The 26,332-nt window shown below is 41.3% G+C and overlaps 1 protein-coding gene across 4 annotated transcripts in view; it reads left to right on the forward strand.

Annotated features, from left to right (window-relative positions):
• Positions 1–26,332, forward strand: part of LOC144690765 (dual specificity mitogen-activated protein kinase kinase 3-like) — a 104,355-nt gene that overhangs the window by 17,491 nt on the left and 60,532 nt on the right. For 2 of the 4 annotated variants that reach the window (XM_078558574.1, XM_078558573.1), the window contains exon 1: positions 5,617–5,930. The exons of 1 other annotated variant lie outside the window; for it this stretch is intronic. In XM_078558574.1, coding sequence (XP_078414700.1) covers positions 5,863–5,930 — 68 coding nt within the window. In that variant the 5' untranslated portion in view covers positions 5,617–5,862. Of the gene's footprint in view, positions 1–5,592; positions 5,931–26,332 lie in introns of those variants that run through there. One more of the 4 variants, XM_078558571.1, reaches the window with a different exon arrangement.

A 26,332-nucleotide genomic window follows, 5' to 3' on the forward strand; every position in this document is an offset into this window, starting at 1 on the left:
TACTGATGATCGAGAGTAGGCTAATGGAGCAGTAATTGGCCAGGTTGGATTTGTCCTGCTTTTTGTGTACAGGGCATACCTGGGCAATTTTCCACATTGCCAGGTAGATGCCAATGTTGTAGTAAGGAGTCTAGGATTCGGAGATAATGAAAGAATAGTGGTATCTTTCTAAGCAAGGTGGTGTGTGACTTGGAGAGGAAGTTGGGGTGCACCTGTTGCCCTTGTCCTTCTATGTGGTAGAGGTTCTTGGTTTGGGAGATATTGGTGAGTTCCTACATTGCATCTTGTCGAAGCTACTCACTGGCGGAGTGAGGGGTTGTTTAATTAACACTGGTACTGTTTTTAATTCATTCATGGGATTCGGGCATCGCCAGCAAGGCCAGGATTTATTGACCATTCCTAGCCGCCCTTGAGAAGGCGCTGGTGCATTGCCTTTTTGAAGACATTTGAGAAGCTTGCTAGGCCACCCCAAGGGACAGTTAAGACTCACTCAAATTGCCGAGGGTCCGGAGTGTCTCATATATCTAGACTGAGTAAGGACGGCATATTTCCTTCCCTAAAGGACATATTGAACCAGGTGGCTTTTTACAACAATCCTCTACTATCGTGGTCATAATTACTAAGGCTAACTTTCTATTCCAGACTTTTGTTAACTGAATTTAAATTCTCCAGCTTGCTATAGTGGGATTTGAACTAATGTCTCTGGATCATTAGTCCAGGCCTTTGGATTACTAACTTATTAACGTAGCATGCTATAGTATCCTCATACCTTTTTAATATCTCAATTGTATGATTTACATTTGCATTGGGGTTTTTGTAGGGTTCTTCTCGTCAAAATCTATCATTGCGGTATAATTAGTAATATGGAAACACAGGGGATTTTGTGTGCATGTGGATCAGGAGTAATAGCAAAATTAATTTGAGGCTGCATGCTGCTTTTTAACTGCACAATTTAAGAGTAGTCCAGTGTTATTAATGGGTGGTATACAAGCCCTGGACCACATCCTGTTTCCTTCCTTTATATGTCATCCTCATTGCCTGCTTCTGTTTCAACAGCACCATTCCCTATCTAGGAGGGCAGGCAGGCAAGACGGGCAATAATGGCCCAAGACATTACCATTTTAGGTGCTGGTAAGGAGTGTATGGAATGATTTCCTTTTTCTTCACCCCCCCCCCCCCCCCCCCCCCTCTCTCTCTCTCTCTCTCCCCTTTCTCATACACACTCTATGGTAGAATCTTGGCAGATCTTCCAGCTTGGCATGGAGATCAGGAACCTGTGCAGAGGAAATCCTGCCTTTGATCATGTTGTGAAAGAAAGAAACAGAGAAGGAACTTGCATTTATTTAGTAGCTTGCACAAATTCAGGATGCTCCAAAGCATATCCAGATGTAGTGCAGTCCAGATGTTAATGTGATGCATCACCTTGATGGTGTAAACTCTATCTTGTTTTATTGTACTTTTGGGAGGGAATTTTAAACCACAATTACTGGGAAAAAAAAATTGCCAAAATATTATTTCCATTTGTATTGAACCTGATTATCAAATTAAGCATTTTAAGTACTTCAATTTTATTAAGTACTTTAAAATGCAGTCATGAAATGAATGATTAGCTTAATCAGTTTTTGTTTTGATGGTGCTGATTGATGGAAAAATATTGACCAGGTCACCAAGAGAATTCCCTGCTCCTTTTCCTGTTACTGGATAAGGCCTGAAAATAGGAATGGAGATCGCAATGCACGATTCACCCTTACCTGTTGCTTCTCATGCAGGCAACATGCAAATTTTGTGTTGCCTGCTCATTACACGATTACAGTCTGCACCCAGCATTAAGTGCACTGTTGAGTGGTTGCATGTCTGAGCAAGGAGTGCAAAATTGAGAGAGTTAGCACAAGTTCAGGTCAGCCCGCCTGACTTAAAGGGAGGTGCATTTTGGCTGGAGCAGGTGCTGGAATTGACTGTGGGAAGAGTGTCTGTGCTATGGGAAGAGTGACTATGGCATAACCGGGGAGGAGTGGGCTCCAAGTTTCTCTGATGCAGCATTAGAGACCTTGTGTAAGAGGTGGACAGGATAAAGATCCTCTGTCCACAGGAGGCTCGGAGGCCCTTCAGACAGACACTGCAAAGACAGCGGGAGCGAGTAGCTATTTAGCCCCGCTGACATGGATACAGGGCCGCAAGGAGTTTAGAAATGTTACCAAGTGTTCAAGGTCAGTAAATGTGACTTTAAATTCCATAATCAAATGCACTGCTAGCCTCACGCTTTGTTCAATGCACACCTCCATCGCTCAACTGCCAACAATCTCCCATCGATCGCCACTCATACCTCATATTCACAGCTTTACCTCACCCTCACACTTAGGAATGCTGCAAGCTTCACATCCACATTTCACAGCTTGTGCACACCACCAAATATTCAACCATGACAGCTGCATCACCCAAATATATTTCACCGCACCACTGGTGTATAACTGGAAACAGCAGGAACTAACTGGTGGGTTACAGGCAAATCTGCATTTCCTTGACCTGATGAAAGAGATGATATTTTCCATCATTGAGCGGCCATAACTGAGACCTTAGCCAGCGATGGGGCTGAATCATGTTCGGCTGTGTGAGATTGAGAGGATGTTAGCTGGAGCGCCGAGGTCGAATATGGCACCACGAGAGTTAAATTAGCATTACATCACGATCTACCTATTCTATATTCTATAATTGCAAACTCCCAACACCCACACCAATGACATCACTAAAATGGCATCTGGTGCAGCCAGGACCAGAAGTATCAAAAATATGAGTGGTACTCGACCTGGAATTTGGAATGCAAGATTTAACATCCTTTGCAAAGGATGTACTATCTAGGATGTAATGAAATATTAACGTTTGCCTTTCCAGTTACATTGCATTGTGGATGCGCAGTCAGGTTGTTAACTCTTGCCTTTTCCATATTTGTTGTTTCAAGTTGCACCGTTTAACCATGTGTCTTGTTTATTACAATTGCTTAAAATGCTTTGTTAACTTATGGTTCAAAAATGTTGCTTTCCAACTAGGCTGTTGTTCAGTTAAATTATAGCTCTCAAGGCGTGTTTCATCATCTAATACTTGTCCCATCTAGCTCTTTATAGCCAGTTGCTAATTCTTCCCTATACCAAAAAGTAGATTCTTTAGAGGAATTATTTTGATCAAATTAATAATTTTGGGGCAAATGAAACGTTAAATTCAGTTAAACTTCTACTCAGCAAATACAAACAAACATATGAATTAGGAGCAGCAGTAGGCTGATCTAACTGTGGCCTCACCTCCACATTCCATCTACCCCCGATAACCTTCTATACCAAGTAACTTAAATTTTTGCTCCAGCCAGGATAAAATGTACTTTCCAAAAAAAAAACATACCCTTTCATATTTTCTCCCTCCATTTTAGAAGGAAAAATGATTAAGATATTTTCAGGGGAACCTACCAGAGCCAGATAAAAATAAAGATCAAAACACAAATGATTGGTATTCTTAGTATGGGGAGGGAAATGTAAGCTCAGCTTGTATATCGTACAAAGTGACTATAGCATATTAGGGACAGGATGTGGACTTTACCTTTGGGAAGTTCCTGAGCTTAGCAGGACTATTGCCAAATGCAACAGGCTACTTTACCCAAAAGCAGTGAAAGAGCAGGAATGAGATTCAGCTCCATCCTCCTAGAAGTCATTATTGAGCAGCATTGGAATAAGCCTAAGGGGAAAGGCTTGTGTATTATAGGTGGGTATTTTGAATTGTTGTACGGATCATGTGTCGTTTTTACTTCTTTAGTAAGGCCTAGGAGTACCCAATGTCACAGACAGAATATATGCGCTGCCTTACTGCCCGAAATCAATATATTTTGTATAGAAAAAAGCATGTCTTTTCTTTCCTTGGAGTGTGTATTCAAATTAAATAATTCAGCAGCAAGCTTTCATGAATTAAATATAAAGGCAATCTCACGCACTTACCCTGAATTCACGCAATGTCATAAACTCGGTCTCCTGCATACATACACACACACACACGCGCACTCTCTCAAAGATTGGATACAGATAAAGATAGTTCACTTTTACAGATTACAGTTAATTTAGTCTCTGATTTACAATTTCTAGTCTCTCAAGTAGCAGGCCTGTGGTTCCTTGAATGAATTTGATGATTTAAAATTGAAATGAGGATTTTGTAAAGCAAAGGGTTCATAGCAGGTTGTGAAGTTTCTTGTAGTTGAATATCTAGGAAGTTAGTTCTCAGGTTAACTTTGAAACTGTAACAGATTAAATGTTTGATGACTTGCAGCCAGTTTTAATGTCTCGTTCTCAATTGGCTGTTGACTGATCGTTCTGCTGGGTCCTAGGGTAATAAGGGTGCAGTCTCTGAGATCAATTTTGATCACATGACTGCAGAGTTAACACTTGAGGCCCACCCAGTCTAGTTTGAATGGGGGAGGCCATCATGAAGTTGATAGCTATTGAGTTTCTATCTTTTGTCCAGGAGGAACATGGAGACAGGCAGTCTGAAAACTCCATAGTTGTTAGGTGTTGGCCCATCCTTAAACAATGAGATGTGTGTATTCCACAGATGGCTGTGAGGTACTCTCATCTATGTCCATATTTAATTAGGTACTCACTGGAGATTTGATACTGTCTGGAGTCCAAATTCAAAAAGTCACATGATTTGCAGCTGCCATCTTAACAGCTTTTTTGCATCCTTTTTTAAAAGTATCGATTGAAAGTTCATATTATGACATGCCTATACTGGGCATGATTCCACCAATGCCTCTGTTTCTCTCTTGTTCATTGTGGCCATATCATAGTATTGCTGTTGCAGTGTTAAGGTGTTGCTAGGTTGATGGCAAAGGGCTGGATGTAGTGTTCAAATGGATACCCAAAGTACAAGCGCCACTTTCCCATTTTTGAGTTACTGATCTTAAACAGGCTGTCTGAGGGCCAATAAACTGGAGACGGGAGACACACATTGTGCACTGCTTTTGACATTAACTCTAGGGACTCTTTTTAAAGAGTCAGGTCCTAGACATTAATGGAGGTATCAAGCTTGCTTCTTTTAAGGTAATTGGCATAAGAGACAGGTAAGATGAGAATTTTTTTTACGCAGCACATAGTGCATTACAGATTAAAACAATCAGAAAGTGGGTTGGAAACTGGTTTAATAGTAATATTCAAAAAAGAATTGTATAAATATTTGAAGCGGTGAAATTTGCAGAGCTATGGAGAAAGAACAGGAGTGTGACTGGAGAACTGTTTCAAAGAGCCAGCATGGGCATTTTGGAACGAATGGCCTCATTCTGTGCTGTAATATTCTGTGGTTAACAATATGCCATTGATGGCAGTTGCTGGATAAGAGCAGCCATACATTTGTGCAGAGGTACTTCGTTCAATAAAACATTTCCTTCAGAACCCAGCTGCATATAATCCTGTTTTTTATGTTTAAATAGGAGAGAGAGCCTCAAAAAGCCACCTACGTAAAGATCACAGTCACGTTTAGACACTTGGGTGTGTTATTTAAAAAAAATCATACCTCTATAGCCTTCTTGTCTTGGCATCTTTCCAACTTCCTGTGTGATGTCATAGTTGAAACTGGTTTATTGCTGCAGCTTCTACTCAGCTTATGGCAGCTGAGTTGAAAGGAAGGACTGATGCTGGTGCAGTTGGAAACAGGAGTATTTTTAACATAAGGAAGCAAATTACCATCAGCTTGTGTCAGACGGCAGAGAGAAGGGGAGGTGAAGGAGAAAGCATTGTAAAGGCAAAGCAGCTGCAGAGCATTTTGTAAAAACAGCGTGCATGCAGGTCTGCAGAGTGAGGCCCAAAGAGTGCAGCAAGTTCTTTGAGTTTGTTAATGAGACTTCCCCTAAAGGCACGTCACGCCTCAGCTGTACTTCTGGGGACTCATGGACAAGAGACAAGGTAAGTTTTGCAATTTTATTGACAAGCTCCCCATCTAAGTCATTGTGAGGTTTATATTTAAATCTTTGTGTGTGTGCTACAAGCTGCATGGAGCATAGAGCTAGCTCAGTGCAACAAGAATTTTGGAGGTAGCTTGTTTACTTCCATTCGTTGCACAATCAGCCTTCATTTACAGTAGCTTGTTTGCAGCAGAGACCTAAACTAGGGAGTTACCGTAAGCTGCAGTGCCAAACGGCAAATGGAGCCAGCTTCTGGGAGCTGGAGGTTGCTAGCTCAGCACTCTTGCATGCAGTTTTGTCCTTTAAATTGACCCAGCACTGTGATCTGTCTAGAAATCTGCAGTGCACATACTTTACTATTTTAGTACTCTGCAGCACTTAATGGGCACCCTGCGACTGGGAGTGTTCATCTTAAAGGGAACATTGGCTCAGTTACCAGTTCAGACTGTTTGTTGTACACTGTTCTTTTTAAGAGAACCATTTGGATAGAGATAACTATTTGCTTTGTCTTGGGGCTTTTGTGTTGTGCATTCTGCATTTGCCTTACTTCAACGTTGATACATACATGCAGGTATGGAGATAGGAAAGTTGTAATTTTCTTAAAATTACACAATATTTTCACTTTTGCTGTTTTGAGTTTTTTTTACCTTAGAACACATACATTTTCAATCAATAAAGCTGTGTAAAATAACTTGAAAAGGAGAGGGTGGATTACATATTCTATATTGCAAGAATAACTTTCAAATTTTTTATTGTGGGGATTGTGCTCTTTGAGGTGATTGATGTTAGTCCTGGGAGTGCAACATTTCCCATTCGGGCACTCGCTATCTGCCTCAAGCACTTTCAGATTATGTATGGCATTATTAGATGCAGAGCAAAGCTTTTTTCTCTGTATTTGAATTTAATTTGATCAAAGTTTACAAACATTAAAGATACTGCAAAGTAAGTGGAACAAAATAAATATTTCAAAATAAAACATGTGCATAATCAGGAATAAACCATTGGCTTAGTGGTAACATTCCCGTTTCTTGAGTCAGAGTTGGGTTTGAGCTCGCTCCAGACAGCCCTGGTGAGCGGAGACTGGAGTGCTGACTCTATAGTGGATTAACATCCAGCAGAGGTACTTGAGTCTTATAGATCCAGGTGGCCACCCCACATTTGTAAGTGGGGCTCTTTTACCTTTCGTTGCAGCCCAACTAGGAGAAGGCACCCCAAAGATAAGAAAAATAAGCAACGATATCAATGGGCTTAAGATCTCATGTGAGACTTGAGTAGGACCTGCCCCAGGGAAGAACACAATTGAGGGGTGGGCATGCGTCCCACTTGTCCAACCTTGTATATGTAATATGGTGCATTTAGTGTGTGTCACATTTAGTTGTCACGGTTTCCTAAATGCAAATTTTGCATCTTTCAAGAAAAAGTAAAATTTGGAATATACAGAACAATTCCTCCACAATAACAAATAATTGTTCCAAGCATTCCAATCATTAGAATGTATGTGTAGTTTCTGATTGACCTTGGCTATTGCACCTTTTTTTTAAAAAAAGGCAGATGACCTCCAATTGACCCAATTAGCTAACAACTAATCATCAAAGAATTAATTTCATGAATGCTAAACAATTAAATGCTGCATACCTGGCCCTTAACAGCAGAATAATACATTGTGTGTCACATGGTAAATAGTTTTTGTCTTTTCTGACATCACAACTTTTGACTTGCAGTGAGTAGTGCCATGGAGATTCTATAATACCTGTACATTAATACATGCAATCCAAAATTCTAATACATATACCTGACTTTTTTTTAAATACTCTTTTCTCCGCAACTCTCTTAAAAGCAGTGACTCATGTTAGAGCATAGGTCTGGAGATGCTGGTAATTTTCTAGTGCTTTGGCTATGGACCCTCCTGGAAGGCAGTTGTGATGGATTTCAACCATGTGGTGGATGTATTCTTGAGTTTGGTCCCATTTGCCCCTTGTGCCCACATGTGTGCTTGTCAGGACTGGAAAACCTGCCTACAACTTGCTAGTCTAGGGTTAGAAGGTTAGCTTCCTGAGTGAAAAAGCCAAATTTGAAGCTGGAGCTTCCTGGTCGATATGGCTTAGTACCAGAGCAGATGGTGTCTTTGTCTGATGAGCTCTCTGGGAGTTTTTTAAATCTAATTTTAGATTGAGGTTTTCAGATATTAAATGCAATACACAGATTTAAATAAAATTCCATTTCTTAAATCCTGTACCTAATAAATATGCTTATGTACTCAGTAATATATACATAAATTTTCCAAATTAGATAACCCATCATGTTATCTTTCATTCTCCGTTTGCCACTTTACAGATGGAGGGTCAGTTATATCTAAATCTTCATTGAGTACAGGCATTCTGGAAAAGAAGCAAATGTGCATTTAAATAATGTCTCTTGGAAACATCTTATCTACAAGTAATTATCTTGAAGTTCACTGACCATTGCGATATAGGCGAATGTAGCAGCTGTTATGTGAACAATGAAGAATGAATGACCAGTTAATCTCTCTTTTTGTGTGTGTGGCATTGTTTGAGGGAGGAATGTTGGCCAGGATACTGGGAGGGCTCCGTGCTCTTTGAATAATGCCTTGGGACCTTTTACATTCACTGGAATTAGGTTAAACATCCTGTCCAAAGGACTACTCTCCTGATAATGCAGTAGCACTCACTGCTGCATTGGGAGGTCAGTCTAGATAATTGCCTCCTTGAATGCAGCACGAACCCACAAACTCTGTCTTTGACCAAATAAGGTGTTTGTCCCTATTATTGGGAATATACCAGTTTCCCTTGTTTTCTTGGCTTGCCTTTTATGAATGAAATTGTTTTAAAATTCTAGAATCTGTTTGTTGCTTGAAAGGGTGAGGACTTGCCCCAGTACCCAAAAATGCCTCGAGAGTTGGACGTCTTGTTCAAGCAAGCGACCTTTATCATGAGCCTGCAAGGAGAAGCCACACTCAACATGAGTAGGGGTTCTACAGTACAATGTTTGACCAATTTATACAGTTACAAAAATTTCACTTGACCAGCTGCTTCGTTTTTAATTGGATCTTTCCACCGTATTCCCCCGATCTCATCTTTCCTTAATCACATTGTCATATGTCTCTGTTTCTTCCCCCTGTCCCCTCTCCCGATCTCATCGTCTCTTGATTAGATACTTCATATGACTCTTTATCTCACAGACACGCTTCTCAAGTTTTAGCAGCTTAGGTTTTGTGCCAAGTATTCCATGATCCCCATTCGTCAGCCTCCCCTTGCATTGCTCACCATCTCTGCAGGGAATTATTCCTCATCAATCTAGCATGATGTGTTACTAAACCACCAGGGAGCTTTCTTGCAGATGAATTCTGGTTTTTATCATTGTGAAATGGTTACAATTTTATCCCTTGGCTCTGAGACCCACAAAGTGTGTCTCATAATGTTGCTAGCAGTACAGAGCAGTAGAATACAGCACCTGAATAATACAGTGGACCAAAGTGTGAGCAAGTTTAGCACCCTGTGATTAGTTTAGTTGGAATTGTTGCAGCTCCCTGTACTTTATTTCATTCTCTCTAGTTCAACCAGCTGGATGCAACTTTCCAAGTTCCTTTGAATATGGAATGTAATGGATCGAAATGCGGGCATGCCGGATGTGTCTCGTTAACTGGCAAATCTCCAACATGACTGAAGGCTGCTTTCTTGATTCTGTGCATCTTGTTGATGGAGCCAGAGCTGCCCCTAGTACTGTAGACACCAGAGAGTGTAGGCAGTTGGCAGTGTAGTAACCTTAGCTCTTTCACCAAGCTTTTGTTCATCTATCTTCACATCTCCACAAATGGATCAGTGAAAAATTTTGTCTGATGATCATTCCTTTGAAATGCTTTGGGATGTTTTGCCATGTTAATGCTGCTTCGAGGCTAAATGCAAGTCATTGTCTGAATATTTTCCCTCCTCTTTTCTCCAGCACAGGCTGACAGACCAAGTGACAATCTCCTGTGCTGTAACTTTCTATAATTCTGTGATTCTTTATTTTGAATTTCATTGTTGCAGTGAACATTAGTTTGATGTTATTGCCCACTTTTCAAAGGTTGGTGAGATATCAGTATCACCTTTTTTGTTGTTGTCTCAATATTTATACTAGTGCCAAAGTTCAGTTGAATGCAGAATGTGAAATTCATGCTTCAAATTTCCAAATTGGGGTAAATGGGTTTTAAAAAGGGGCAATGGGATTACATTGTGCAGTAGTTAGAAACAATCAAGGTGGTGGTTGTATTTTTGCTGTAATGTCAGTATAATAGCAAGACTAAGCAGCTGCTATTGATAGAGGATGGTGTCCTGTATTACTGGTATATCTCTACCTTTGCTGTTGGTAGACAAAGAAAGGTTAGAAAAAACTGCTGTCATTAGAATTAGATGCATCACAAAATCTTAGCATGTATAGTTGTCTCACCTCTACTTGTTAGCACTTGCTCCTAAAAGCCCTCTGTTTTCCAACCTATCACCTGCCTCTTTTTCAATCCTGCCCTTTTGACCATATCTTCAGTCATTTCTCCTAACGTGAGGCCCAGGCCCCATTGTTTAGATATAAAGGTCTCTGCCTACTCCAGCCACAATGTTTTCCCCGTTGTCCACTTGTGAATAAAGCTGTATGATTTAAGAAATATTTTCGTTTAATCCTAAAGCACATTCTTTGATCAAATCCTCACTTGGAATGAAACTAGGAAGTGCTGGAAATACAAGCAAAGAAGAACAGCTTTTGACTCTCCTTGACGGCTGTGATTCATTAAAGCATAGAACTATTTTATATTGCTGCTATTTAAGTATGGGCTCTTGGAGGCCAGTGTCTGTCAGCTAACTTCCAGTATTTACGCTGTTTAATCCAACTTCCTTACACCATCCACCAAGTTTTTTGTTAGTTTATGCAACCAGGATAAGAGAGCCTGACTTAGTCATGTAAATGCTAAGCAGTGGCTCACAGGTGCCAGTCTCCCAAAGCAGTGCAAATATTAAAAGCAGTTTAGTTGTGGTATCTGCTGTTTCATTGTTGTTAAACTATACAGGTGTGACCAAGACTTGGATGGGGTGGTTGTTGAGATTTGAATTTCCACTTTTAGTAACGCTAAGGTATTATTATTTGATTGCTGCCCTTTGTGTAACTGGCTTGATAACACCAATTTGGGCGCTGTTTGCTGTAATGTGTGATATCACATAGAAAGTATCAGGACATATCCACCAACGTCCCAATGTGGACAGTTGGGACTGCGCATCCTTCCCTTTCAAGGGCTACTTTGAAGCTGGCTCTGAACTCGGACCTCAACCTGCTGTGAAACCTGGGTCTTCGGTCCTCCGTTGTGCCCCTGTAGTTAGCAGATGATTCTATATGTAAACAAACACAAGCCATGTGTTACTATAGCTCAGTAATTAAACTAAATGGTAGCTTGATCTTTTTAAAAAATGTCTTTTCAAGTTGGATTATCTTGGGCAGTGCTTTATAATTAAGTGAAGAACATTGTGGCATCGTGTAATTTTCCATGCATATGTCGGTATCCATATCTTTACCCCTCGCTCCCAATAATAAATGCATGAATCTTAGTCCTGTAAGGATAGTAGTAGTCTACTATCACTCCCTATATTATTGGTATATGGCCACTGTTAGCAGATAATTAAACACTAGACTAAGCTGGTGCCGTAAGTATTAAACATATCATAAAATATTAGTATGCACAGCTGTCTTGGCCCTACTCTCTGGAACTTTTCTCTAAACCCCACTGCCTTGCTTCTGTACTTCTCTTTCCACTTTAAGTGCCTCAAAGTGTACCCTTTCCATTGCTTTGTTCTCCTGTCAGGCATGACTTAATAGCTAACACTCGCAGCTCTGAGTTAAATGGTTGGGGGTTCTAGTCCCACTTCAGAGACTTAAGTATATTATCCAGGCTGACATTCCTATGCAGTACTGAGAGAGTGCTGCACTGTCATTGATGCAGTCATTTGGATGAGACTTTAAGCCAACGTCTTCTCTCATAGGTGGCAATAAAAAATCCCACGGCACTACTTTAACAGGGGCATTCTCTCTGGTGTTCTAGACCATCAACCAACATTATGAAAATAGATGATTTAGCAATCGTTCATTTGTGATATGTGGCTGTGCATAAACTGCAATATGACTGGTCGTGGAAAATCTTGAGTTTAACGTGGCAAGTACGTGGCAGGGATTTTCTCTCGTGGTCTTGAGTTTGTGGAATTGAATGTGCTACTGTTTGGATAGATATGGTTCTGTTCTTGAGCAATGCTGTGGTTATTGATGCAGCTTTATTTTTAAAAAATCAAATCTGGTATTAGTGTAACGGAAACATGAGATGAAAATGTTTCTAAGTAGTTGTATACAGCGCTGTGCTTTAGAGCTTCGTTAACCAGCACAGAGTGACACTGCTGCTTTGAGCTGAGCACATGTTTGATCTATGTGTTCAAAATGGAAATGAAACCTATTGAACATCCCTTTTCTATATCTAGGGCAATTCAGCAATTGACCTGTTTAGCAAAGTGCTTCGTTGTTGAATATATTTTGGAAATGACATTCTAATCAGGACTCGAGTATTTCCCATCTCTTCTGATTGCAACTCTGAGCTCGTTTTCAGATAGTGACATAGATGTGATCTTGCAATGTAACTCCAAATCGCCATGCCAACAGTTTTATTCAAGAGATTTCTTTATGTAGATGAATGTGTGAGACTTTTATATTGGGCCCACTTGAATTATGAAAAGCAGCCAGCAAAGACAGCAATGATTTTGCTGCTCCAAGCTTGGGTTGTGTTGAGTTGGACAATTCTAATGAGAAGCGCTGATGGTAACGGTTGGTAGTGGAAGCAATTTGAAGCTGTAAATTAAGAATATCTTACACGAAGCATATTGCCATAAAACTGAATGTATGGGTTGAAGTACAATTTTTGGTGCAATATATTGGAATAAAAAGTGCCTCACTGTTGGTAATTCCTGGGAGTTACATAATTTATAACATCAAAGCAAAAGTGGATGAAAAGAAAAATTTTTTTCAATTTAATTTAGGATACTGATTACATTTATCATATGATTTTCTACTTTGTTGATTTGGGGCCCATTTTGTTTTTAAATTAGCTTATCAAAGCAAATACTCTTCAAAAGGCAAATCCAACTTGAAGAGTTTGCTTAACCTTCAAAGAACCAAATGGTTAGTGGTAATCCTATATTATTATAGGATTTGTTTTGTATTTTATAAATAGAATTGTTCTTGGCAAAAATTAAATGGCGGCCTCTCTGCTTATAGAGTATGCTGAAAATGCTTTTCTTTGAATAATGTGGTTTATGGCACAATCTAGAAGACTGCCGCCTTAAAATTCTTTGAAATACACATGATTTGACATGGTTTTAATGTGAGCTAATACCATGGAATTTACTTCACTCTTGATTTAGACAGTGAGAAGCTGAGGAAAGCTCAAGTTTATGAAAAATGTATGTTTCTTGGGGGTATGGTAAATTAGTCAGCTGGATGGCCACATCTACTCGCTTTTATTTTATATGAGAGATGAGAAGGTGAAAATCAGTCACTCAGCCCACCCCAGCTCCCCTTCCCATAACCCTCCTGTGGAATAATGAGCTCTGTTTCGACGGTGGTAGGCATAAATTGAATACCTTTTTAAAAATGGAATAGTGTCCACACTGAATGATATTTGCTGCATCTTACAATTTTTTTTAAACAATTCTGGGGTATTCCAACTGCATGATCCATTTATTTTAAGAATTGGGGAAGGTTTGTGCAGTACGCTCCATTAAGCTGAGAAGAAATCCCAGCAGCCCAATGGATATATCAGTTTTGCAGCAACATGTGATGCATCAAGCAGCAGGATGAATGTTTGTGGTAAGCGTTCCTATCCTGAGGCCATCAATTCTCAGCCACTCATCTTTGATTTGGACATGCAGGTTGTCTGCCTCACTCTCTCTAGGGCTGAAAATGTAGCCACAAGCAGGGTCTGTGAGACCCGAGGTATAATAAGGTGTGTAACAGAAGGACTAAAACCAGCTAAGAAAGGCCAGATAAGTAATGTACCTTTGAATTGTTAGTCAGCAACTTCTGTACAACTGTTTAGAGGACAGTACTGAGTGTAGCGTTTACATCCAACTGGAACTCTGAGCTTGGTTGTTGAAAAGCATGCTGAGTTAGCAGCACTCATGGGAGTAAGCTACAGGGCTTAAATCAAGCAGATCAGATGATGTCTTCAACCACAAGGGTCTAACTTGAATGACCCATGAAGATCAAACTGGAGTAGAGACCCTAACGCATTCACAGACAATGGCTGATGTGCTGTATTACTTTATTGAGATTTGTTTGCATACCACAAGGAAAAACATTTTTACATAGTGAATGGTTAGGATTCAGAATACACTGCCTAAGGGCAGATTCAGTTTTGGCTTTCAAAAGAAACTTTGATAAGCATTGGAGGAGGGGAAAAAAAATTGTTGGGCCACAGGGAAAGGGCCAGGAGTGGGACTAAGTGAGTTGCTCTTGTAGAGACCCAGCACAAACATGACGGGCCCCATGAGGGCTCTCTGCACTGTAACCATTCTGTCATCCTATGGTTCATTGATCTAGTGATTGAGGAGGACTACACGAGAAATGATGGCGATAAATGTGAGACCCGAAGGTATTACATTGTGCTAGGTAGTTACGTAAACCACTTCAAATTGTGAAACGAGAACAGCACTCTATTGAAAGTGGGTCTTTTTCTGAATAGGGAATTTGGTTTTATCCAATTGCCCATAAATGATCAGAAAGCAGAATTTTTATGTTTGGCAGTATAAAATGGAAATGGAAATGACAGTTGTTGAAACAGTAGTTGAAAAGTAATTGACCTGCTGTTCCTGTGGCTTTGTGGGTAAAAGCACTGCCGGATGGTCTGCTGAAATATTTAATCCTGTTGTTAATTCCCTTGCCTGTACTGAGTTATTTGATCGCAGCCCTGGAAGTTTAAGGGCCTCCGGTCCCTGCACTAAAGAAAGTATAATTGTCCTGGTTCCTGCCCTGGATCGCCTTCCAAGATACCCCTGCCGGAAAGTGTCTATGTATGGACATCATTTGAGGGCAGGTTTGTATTGCACCTCCATCCCTCTGAAATACAGTGTACACAATCTGGCCATCCTTATCCTTATCCTTGCACCTTAATAAACTTGAGCTCATCCAACACTCAGCTGTCTGTATCCAAACTCCTATCAAGTCCTGTTCATCCGTCACCCACCATGCTTGTTTATCTACATTGGCTCCCGGTCCAGCAAAGCTTCAGTTTTAAAAATTCTTACCCTTGTTTTCAAATCCCTCTATGGCCTCACCACCACTGCCCCCTATCTCTGTAACCTCCTCCAGTACTACACCCTTTGAGAACACGCTGCTTCTCCAATTCTGATCCCTTATGCATCCCTAGCTTTCATCACTCCACCATTGGCAGCCACAACATCAGCTGTCTAGGCCCAAAGCTCTGTAATTCTTTCCCTCTGTAAACCCCTCCACCTTCTTTATAAGATGCTTCTTAAAACCTATTTCTTTGACCAATCTTTCTCCTTATGTGGCTTAGCGTTAAATTCTGTCTAATGATGTTCTTGTGAATTCCTTGGTGTGTTTTACCATCTTAAAGGCACTATATAAATGCAAGTTGTCAGTTGTTGCTTAGGTTCGCATATGAAGACTTTGGCAAGGTACCTCCGGGGTATCTGACACTTATGGAAATGTACCTCAACATGAGCTAGTACCTTCAAGTAAGCAGACAAAAATGTGAGGGAGACTCAAAGGCTATTTAACATTCTTAAAGACTGTATCTGCATGCTTCTAACAATCTGTTATATGATATCATCATGTTGAAGGGAAGGTATTTTCTTTTTGACAATGATTGCTGCAAGTGAGCTCCAGGTTACAATAGAAACAACTGACTATAGTTGAAACTGGAACCAGGAAGTAAATTTTCAGTGTGCTGTGCACTGACTTCCTGTACCATGGAACACCCATTCGATAACTATGTCACAAGAAGACGGATCAATTATCTGTTCCTTGAGTTAGAGGAAGACCAAAGTAACCCAATGAGGTGATAGAGGAAGAGAAGTGAAGTTACAGTCTATTAATTAATTGATTATAATCATTTTCTTTAAGTTAACCAGTTTGGTGGAAAATATTAAATAAAAACAGAAAATGCTGGAAAATCTCAAGCAGGTCTGACAGCATCTGTGGAGAGAGAAACAGAGTTAACGTTTCAAATCCGTATGACTTCTTCAGAGCAGTGCAGTGGAAAATGTTGTTTTGTTTGTTATCCAGGTAAATTCTCTGAACTGGTTAATGTGTAGCATGCAATAAATACAAAATAATGGTCATTTGGCTGAGTCACAGGGCAGGGTTCAAGTGTTTTTGATGTAATATAAACTGCATAAGTGGTTTATGAACATCGGCAGAATTTGAATTGCTGCCCTGCCAATTCCCTGCCATGTGGATCTCCATAATTAGCTAGAGTTTACTTTTGTTTCAAAACACTTGTTTTAACTATTCAGTGTCAACTTCTTAAGTGATGCAGGTGAAAGTGTAATAAGCACATTGAATATTTAAGAGCTATGGAAGTTTGACTTGCATATCCTGATAAGTATGGATATGTTTGCTGGAAAGTTCACCATAAATAAAGAGATAAATGAGATGGTTAATTAGTATTCAACATATCTTAATTGAAGCTTATCTCGGTAGTTTGGTAGATGCACTGTCGCGTTGCCAACCCTCCTGGAATGTCTGGGAGATTCTGGGAATTGCCCCCCAATCTCCCGGCGACTCTTTAAAGAGGTCCGGCAGATTTTAAAATGATAGGATTTTCCCATTGATCAATTAATTCCTGTCCTGGCAGCCACAGAGTCCATTTCACTGAACGGTATTTCACAGGCAAAATAGGCAACACTCCATGCAGGTGCAGTCAGTGGGATGACATAGCACATTACATGGCGGCCACACATGTATACTGAGCTCCTAGACTTTGCTGCTTACTGCCCTGCCTGTTTTTCTTTCCTGTCAGCACTAAGGTGAGTATGATGTGAGCTGGCAGGGGAATCAGTACTTCTGCAGCTGCAGGATGTCTAGGCCCAAAGGATGGAGCGCACGAGTCTGACAATGTAAATGTAACCATCTGGAGGGAGCAGGCCAAGGCCTGTTTGTCAGTGCAGCACCTGGGGGACCTTGCCCCTGCACTGGCCCCAGTGGATGGGCCCACCCGCTCGCGCCACTCCGCCAGGATTCTGTGACGTCACTTCTGCCAATATCCCCTGGAATATACCCAGCTGGAGCTGGCAACCCTAATGCACGGCCCAGTGTGGAAAAGAGTCCTATTGAACAGGAAGGTTCTGGTCTGGTCCCTGGTCCATGCAGGTCTTACCGAAGTGCCCTGTCTTCAGCTGTGCACCTTGACTGTGAGTGATAGCAGACTTTTCAGCCCATTGGAGCATCCAAGCCAAAACCTATCCACTCTACTTGCATTTGCGCACGCATATAGCAAAGAAAGACAGACTAACATTTATACAGCACCGTTCATGACCTCTGGATGTCCCAAAGCCAGTGAAGTATTATGTAGTCATTGTTGTAATGTAGGAAATGTGGCAGTCAATTTGTGCACAGCAAGGTTCTGCAAACAACAATGTGATAATGACCAGATAATCTGTTTCGGTAATGTTAGTTGACTGATGCAGTACACCAGGCAGAACTCCCTGCTGTTCTTCAAAATAGTGCTTTTGCATTCACCTGAGGGGGAAGATGGGGCCTTTGGCTTAATGCCTCAAAAGAAAAGATGGCACCTAGGATAGTGCAGTGCTTGCTGAGCACTGTACTGAAGTTTCAGCCTGGATTATGTGCTGAAGGCTTTGGCGGGACACTTTGAACCCACAACCTTCTGACCTAGAGGTGAGTGTGCTACCACTGAGCCACAGCTGACTGTATTTTCCAGCAAGTCACACTAGCTGACTTTCCTCATTTAAACTAGGGGATCTCAGACCAATTGTAGCCTCCCCACTTCCTGCAGCTGCAACCTTGACTACTGTAAGCTAATGCAGTACTGAACCAGGAATTGAACCTGCGCCTCTTGGACCTGTAATGCTTAGTACTATGCCATCTGTTTTTATACTTGTTTATCCATCGAACATGCTTCAGTCATGGTTGCCTCTAACATTCCTGGACCGATTAAACAAAATAACTGCAAGCTGTTGTACTTTTCTCCAAGTCCTGCTTGATTATAAATCATCACCCTTGTCACCGTATTTCCGTTTGTCGTGATTCCATCTGATAGCCAGATCTTTGAGTTGTCAATATTTTGATTTGTGGCCCTTTTTTTGCCTACCTAATTAACGCCATACAGAAAATGGAAGTTATGAATTTTCTAACTGATATTAGAAAGTGATTTACTGCTGCTATATGGGGCATTTGTTAAAAGCACTGCATTTCATGCTTACTAAACTGTTTGGACTCTGAGGAGGTGCTGCCTACCTTTTCCACAAGTTTGAAATATTTTGCAGTTATGGCCTTCGGCCAAGCTTTGGGAGCTTCTGCAGTTGCATTTGTTATTGACCAAGTTTGAGGAATTGTTTGAAATTCAGCTTCTGGAAAATGTGGTCATGTTTGCTGTAATGTATTTTGTATCCTTTTAAGAAAAGAGAAAGCTTGTATTTTATATAGCAATTACTCACCACCTCAGTGCTCCAACATCACTGGTTTACTAGTCATTCTTACATAGCAGAAATGTGACAGCTTGCTGATAGCAAGATTGGAGAAACAATCCTGCTGTTTTCGGTACTTGAGTTTGAGGGAAGAATGTTGGCCAGAGCATAAGGAAAATCCCTGTTCTTCATATGCTATGAGGCCGTTGACAAGCCTACAGGCTTACTATATTATTCAAAAGATAGCACTTCTAACGCTACAGAACTTTGAGAGAACTGTACAAAAATGCCAGCTAGGATTAAATGCTCAAATCTATAGTGGGATTTGAAACCCAAGATCTTCTGACTGCAAGGTATGTGAGCTGCCAACTGAGCCAAGCTGTCACTTTACGTACAGTCCAGGTACTGGGGGCATTTTCACCTTTCTTAATCTGTTGGGAACCAGTAGAGCACAGGGTCCCCAAAATTTGGGGCTTTGTGCATTTCTGAACCTTTAACTCCATGGCATGCATGTCACGTCATCATCAGGTTCCCTGCCCGGAAACCAGGCTGATTGGCAGATTTGGCTTCCACTCGGGTAGGGTGGGGGCGGGGTGGAGGCTGGCGCAGGCCACAGTACCAGATAGGTCCATACCTTGACTGGGGTTGGCGTGCCGATCCCATGGGGGTGGCTCAGCCCTATGTTCAGGGGTGCTCTTACTTGCCACCTGCTGCACTGTAACAACTGCCTGACCTCTCTCCTCTTCCCCGCCCCCCAAATTGCCCCAGCGCCTACATATTAAACTTTCTTGGAGTTTTGCTCATGCGTTGGTCACTGTGTGCCATTGCCTGGTATTCTCTGCTCCTTCATTCTTTTAGTCCTCATTAGTAATTGCTCCTGCCTCTATGACTGACTCCACGCTGTGCTGTCGCCTCTGCATGGACGTACTTTTGACCCTGCATGTTTCCCGTGCCCGCCCCCCCCTCCAAAACCTCTTTCTGCTCTTCAACAAACTCTCTCAATTTGCTCATTTGCATTGTCAGTTGGTGACCTGACACTTTTTTGTGTGGGTTGATGCTATCCACTATACCCAAAATCACTGAGAGCTAGTTGGCGATGTGCATTTGCTGGCACATCCACCTCTTCCCTACCTGTGCTGCACTCTGAAAATTCAGCCCCTTTTCTTTTGGATTTCCTAGTTGTTTGTCTTATTCAATGATTGAACCTGCAATTTTAGTGTGTCAAACTCCCAAGTAAGACTATGTTAGATAAAAACATGCTGACAGTTAGAAAATTTAGAATCAATAAATTCGATGAAAACCCTCTGGCAATGTAATAGTTCGGGGGTGTCAAATCTGAAGCTAGTTTGTTTAGTTGCTGTGAATTAGATATACCATTTGAAGGATGCATCCTCTCGCAAGCAGGATTTTTAAAAATACATATATGATTTAAGAATTTGAAACCAGCCAGTTTGTGCAATTCATATTTCGGTGCAGATCTTTCAAGAGTATTAGGTTACAGCCATCTACTCTGGTTTTGAAAGAAAGAGGAAATAAAAAGCAAGAATTGATTAGTGGAGAAGACCATTGTATTAGTGGTGCATCTGACTTCGGTGCCCTGCTTGTAAGGTCTAGTTATTCAGCGTTCAGTTTGCTTACAAGTAATGAGATTAAGTTAATCATCTCATAGTTTCTCTCTGAAGTCTTAAGGTTTATTTTCAAAAATGGCATTTCTTTAACTCTTTCCCTCCCCCCACCCTGCCCATAAAATTGGCACTATACATGCTTTTCCTGGTACAGAGTGTATGCTTATGTGCCACCAGAAACTGGTCTGTGTCATGCTAACCTTCCAGCACATGTGGAGAAAGTGCGTGTATAGTGCTTTCCACAAGGAAAGTTGCTTGTCCTTTGCAAAACCCCTAAACAAACCCTCCCCACTAACAATGTTGGAAAAAATCCATTTATTTATCTTCTTCACATTTGCCATCCAGCAACAGTCAACAAAATATGAAATCTGCTGGATGTACAGTCAACAGTAACCTCATTCCACTTACACTGGTGAATGGAATCACTAGTATGCGACCGAGTGATAGCTGGGATCTTAAAGGAAAATGAAATGAAAGGCTAGGGATGAACCTTACACCTTCTCTCTCAAAGCATCCAGTGCCTCTCAGTAAATGCCTGTTTTCACAGGGTGCTTTCAACCTTACTTAACTGCAGTAGAGTTAGAGAAGGCCGGCATGGCATCTGTGCCTCCTGGCATGGCTCACTTGATTTTAATGAGTATTTGTGCTTTAGACTGAGTCAGAGGCTGCCCAAACCACTGTAAAAGATGGTTCAATCCAAAAATATTGTATCCTCATAAGAAACCTATAGGTCAGTATTCTCGGGCTGTTTGTAGATAAGTGTGCCATTAACATAAGGCAAACATTGAAATAGAAGATCAAGTTGTAATTCAATAAAAAAAACTAAGTACCATAAGACATACAGAGCAGAAATGGACTAGGTCATGCAATAATTGTAGTGAAATTGAGTTACATGAGATAACTTTTTAATATATTAATCTTTCTGTATGAAATTGTTTTGCCATCTTAAAGAGGTATCAACCATACTTTGCCTTTGTTAGATCAGCAGACAGAAGAACATCAAACAAACATGTTTGTTATTATTAGTATGGCACTTTGCAGTTTAGCTGCCCTTTGTACATATGAACATATGAATTTGGAGCAGAAGTAGGCCACTCGGCCCTTCAAGTCTGCTCCGCCATTTAATAAAATCATGGCTCACCTGATTGTAACCTCAACTCCATATTCCCCCAATAACCTTTCATGCCCTTGCTTGCCAAGAATCTAGCCACCTCTGCCTTTAAAATATCAAAGACTCTGCTTTCACTGCCTTTTGAGGAAGAGAGTTCCAAAGACTCTCAACCCTCCGAGAGAAAATTTCCTTTCATCTCTGTTTTAAATGGGCAGCCCCTTATTTTTAAACAGTGACTCCTAGTTTTAGATTCTCCCACAAGAGGAAACATTCTCTTCACATTTACCTTTTCAAGACTCTGCAGGATTTTTTATGTTTCAATCAAGTTTCCCCTTACTCTTCTAAACTCCACTGGAGATGAGCCTAGCCTATCTAACCTTTCCTCATAAGACAACCCACCTGTTCCAGGTATTAGTCTAATAAACCTACTCTGAACTCCTTCCAATGCATTTACAACCATCCTTAAATAAGGAGACCAATACTTTACATGGCACTCCAGATAGGTCATTGGTGAGACCACATATAACTGAAAGCATAATCTCCCTACTTTTGTATTCAATTCCCTTTGCAACAAATGATAACATTCTATTAGCTTTCCTAATTACTTGCTGTACCTGCAAACTAACCTTTTGTGATTCATGCACTAGGACACCCAGATCCCTCTGCATCTCGGAGCTCTGCAATCTCACCATTTAGATAGTATGCCTCTATTTTATTTTTCTTGCGAAAATGGACAATTTCACATTTCCCCACATTATGCTCCATTTGCCAGATCTTTGTCGATTCACTTAACCCATCTATATCCCTTTGAAGCCTCCTTATGTCTTCTTCACATCTTACTATCATACCTATCTTAGTGTCATCAGCTAACTTAGCAACCATACCTTCGGTCTCTTCATCTAAGTCATTTCTATAAATAGTTAGAAGTTGAGGCCCCAGCACTGATCCCTGTGACACACCACTTGTTACATCTTGCCAACCAGAAAAGACTCTCTTTTATGTCTACCCTCTGTTTCTCGTTAGCTAGCCAATTTTCTATCCATGCCAATATATTACTGCCTACACCATATTTTTCATAATAACCTTTGATGTGGCATCTTATCAAATGCCTTCTGGAAATCTAAATACAATACATCCACCAGTTCCTCTTTATCCACAGCACATGTTACTTCTTCAAAGAACCCCAATAAATTGGTTAAACTTGATTTCCCTTTCACAAAGCCTCCTTATATTAACTGCAGTGAATGTTGACATATACCAGGTATCCACAAACAACACATTGCACCCTCTGATTTTTTTTGGATTGTGCAGGCAATTTGTTTTAAGTTTGTTCTTAAACCTTTCAATATGGTATTCCCTTTATGCTGGTATCTTAAACTCTGAATGCTCCTCATCCATAACATCTCCAAGGTTAATGTAATAACTCTTATAAAATGGGAGAAATGTAGAACAGAAGGAATTTTCTTGGACAGATTCCTGAATGCAATCTGTCAACAGTAAAGTGTCCTGTCCTATTATAGGTTTAAATAGGAATATATGGACTCCATTGATAACTGCAGTTGCCTTTGCCTAATCTGGCATGTGTATGGTGTGTATATTTCACCAGAACAATTAGACATTCTAATGTTTGCTGAAATTACTCTAAAACTGCTTTAAAAAATCCAGATTCTCAGGGCTAGTGCACCATAAGGTAAATTTATACAGCACGTTTCGTGTTGAAATATCTTGGTACTTTACACAATGAATTACACATTTGAAATGCACACTAACAATGAAACAAAAACCATCAGTAGTGAAATATCAGAAGTATCTGCTTCATTGCTGTAACATTATATGACCAAAACACACACACAATAGCAATTTTAAATATTTCTGCATGTCCTGTGTTCTCTTTCTCCATCCCCCCCCACCCCCCCGCTGACCCCGATATCTCATTTGACTGTTACTTTCACTTTCTAAGTGAAATTTTTCTTAAATTTCAACCTAAGCTTTTTCAATCAGCTCGTATGTGGGGCACACTTTTTTGTTTTCTCGTTTATTTTCAGTGGGGGTTGGTGTTGGGGGAAGGGGATCCATTTATTTGCCAATGTGGTACTTGCCTTTCCTTTAGTACCCCGGATCAAAGACATGATTACCAATCTTTTAATATTTTTATTATCAAACCAGGATTGCCGTAGGACAAGTTCACACGATCACATGAGTGAAAGAAGGCATCCTCCTCAATCCAGGCAACTCTGAACTTTTACTGATTGTTTACTGGTGATTGGTTGCCCCTGGGAATCTAACCTGTACCCTGTTGGGAGTAGCTATTCGTGGCTCCGGTGGGGAAAATTTAAGTGCACCCTTGGTTCTATTAGATTTGGGAACTAGTTGATGCTGAACAAAAATAGAGGCAATCTCTGCATCACTATCCATTTTAAAAATAAGAGCATGTTAAAGATTTGTTTTAATGTTTAAAAATAAGAAATGTTAACATACACAGCGGATCTGTTGACAGCTGCAAAGGTGTAGTCCAAACTGAAATATAAGCAAACTTCCTTGTGAATTGAAAAAGAGAAGAGAAATAAGGAGGGAGGGAAGAAAGAAACTCCAGGTTCTTCAATCATAGAGAGGAAGTAACTGAGTTGAATGGCCTGTAAATTGCATAATGGAAGAGCAGGAAACTGTTAGGTGATATAACAAATTGTCTCAGTTGTGATGAAAAGGCATAAGAAGAAGAAAAGATTGATGCAGCTGGCTAAGACAGTTGAAAGACATTGGAAAGGCCTAGATGACGATAACTGGCAAGAAAATAGGAGAATTTGGAGGTAAAAGAACAAAATTCTGCCGACGCAGGACGTCTGCAATTTATAGCAAAGGATACTGGAAGAACAAAAATGGGTTTTTCAGCCCTGAAGAGGGGAAAGAAACAGAGGAAGTAGGGGGCTTGATTTGTTTTCTGTTATTCAAGCCCCAGTTTATTATTTCTGGTGTGGGGAGGCGATAGCATAGGGATTTTGTTGCTGGACTAGTGATCCAGAGACCCAGGGTAATGCCCTGGGTACCCAGGTTCAAATCCCATCACAGCAGATGGTGAAATTTGAATTCAATAAAAAATCTGGAATTAAAACTCTAATGATGACCATGAAACCCTGTTGATTGTTGTAAAAACCCATCTGGTTCACTAATGTCCTTTAGGGAAGGAAATCTGTCATCCTTACCTGGCCTGGCCCACATGTGACTCCAGACTCACAGCAATGTGGTTGACTCTTAAATGCCCTTTGAAATGGCCTAGCAAGACACTCGGTTGTAACAAACCGCTACAAAGTCACAAAAAAGGAAAGAAACCGGATGGACCACCCGGCATCGACCTAGGCACTGGAAACGACAATGGCAATCGCAGCCCTGTAGACCCTCAGGAGAGCTGTCTCTCAGACTAGTTGAGCAACAGCCTGACATAGCCATCCTCACAGAATCATAACTTACAGATAATGTCCCAGACTCCTCCATCACCATCCCTGGGTATGTTCTGTCCCACCAGCAGGATAGACCCGGCAGAGGTACGGCATAGTGGTATACAGTCGGGAGGGAGTTGCCCTGGGAGTCCTCAACATTGACTGTGGACCCCATGAAGTCTCATGGCATCAGGTCAAACATGGGCAAGGAAACCTCCTGCTGATTACCACGTACCGTCCTCTCTCTGCTGACGAATCATTGCTCCTCCATGTTGAACATCACTTGGAGGAAGCACTGAGAAGGGTGCAGAATATACTCTGGGTGGGGGACTTCAATGTCCATGAGCAAGAGTGGCTCGGTAGCACCACTACTGATCAAGATGGCCGAAACCTAAAAGACATAGCTGCTAGACTGGGTCTGCGGCAGCTGGTGAGGGAACCAACAAGAGGGAAAAACATACTTGACCTCATCTTCACCAACCTACCTGCTGCAGATGCATCTGGCCATGAGTGTATTGGTAGGAATGACCACTGCACAGTCATTGTGGAGACGAAGTCCCACCTTCACACTGAGGATACCCTCTAATTGTGTTGTGTGGCACTACCACCGTGCTAAATGGATAGATTTTGAACAAATCTAGCAATTCAAGACTGGGCATCCATGAGGCGCTGTGGGCCATCAGCAGCAGCAGAATTGTACTCGAACACAATCTGTAACCTCAAGGCCCAGCATATCCCCCACTCTACCATTACCATCAAGCCAGGGGATCAACCCTGGTTCAATGAAGAGTGCAGGAGGGCATGCCAGGAGCAGCACCAGGCATACCTAAAAATGAGATTTCAACCCGGTGAAGCTACAACACAGGACTACTTGCCAAACAGCATAAGCAGCAAGTGATAGACAAAGCTAAGCAATCCCACAACCAACACATCAGATCTAAGTTCTGTAGTCCTGCCACATCCAGCCGTGAATGGTGGTGGACAATTAAACAACTCAACGAAGGAGAAGGCTCCACAAATATACCCATCCTCAATGATGGAGGAGCCCAGAACAGCAGTGCAAGAGATAAGGCTGAAGCATTCGCAGCAATCTTCAGCCAGAAGTGCCGAGTGGATGATCCAGCTTGGCCTCCACCTGAGGTCCCCAGCATCACAAATGCCAGTTTTCACCCAGTTCTATTCAAGAAACAGCTGAAGGCACTGGATAGTGCAAAGGCTATGGGTCCTGACAATATTCTGACAATAGTACTGAATACGAGTGCTCCAGAACTTGCCGTGCCCCTAGCCAAACTGTCCCAGTACAGCTACAACATTAGCATCTACCTGGCAATGCGGAAAATTGCCCAGGTATGTCCTGTACACAAAAAGCAGGACAAATCCAACCTGGCCAATTTCCGCCCCATCAGTCTACTCTCGATCATCGGTAAAGCAATGGAAGGGGTCATCCACAGTGCTATAAGCGGCACTTGCTTAGCAATAACCTCACTGATGCCCAGTTTGGGTTCCGCCAGGGTCGCCCAGCTCCTGACCTCATTGCAACCTTG

Source organism: Cetorhinus maximus, chromosome 15 (genome assembly GCF_964194155.1).
Source record: "Cetorhinus maximus chromosome 15, sCetMax3.hap1.1, whole genome shotgun sequence".
NCBI classification, from domain to species: domain Eukaryota; kingdom Metazoa; phylum Chordata; class Chondrichthyes; order Lamniformes; family Cetorhinidae; genus Cetorhinus; species Cetorhinus maximus.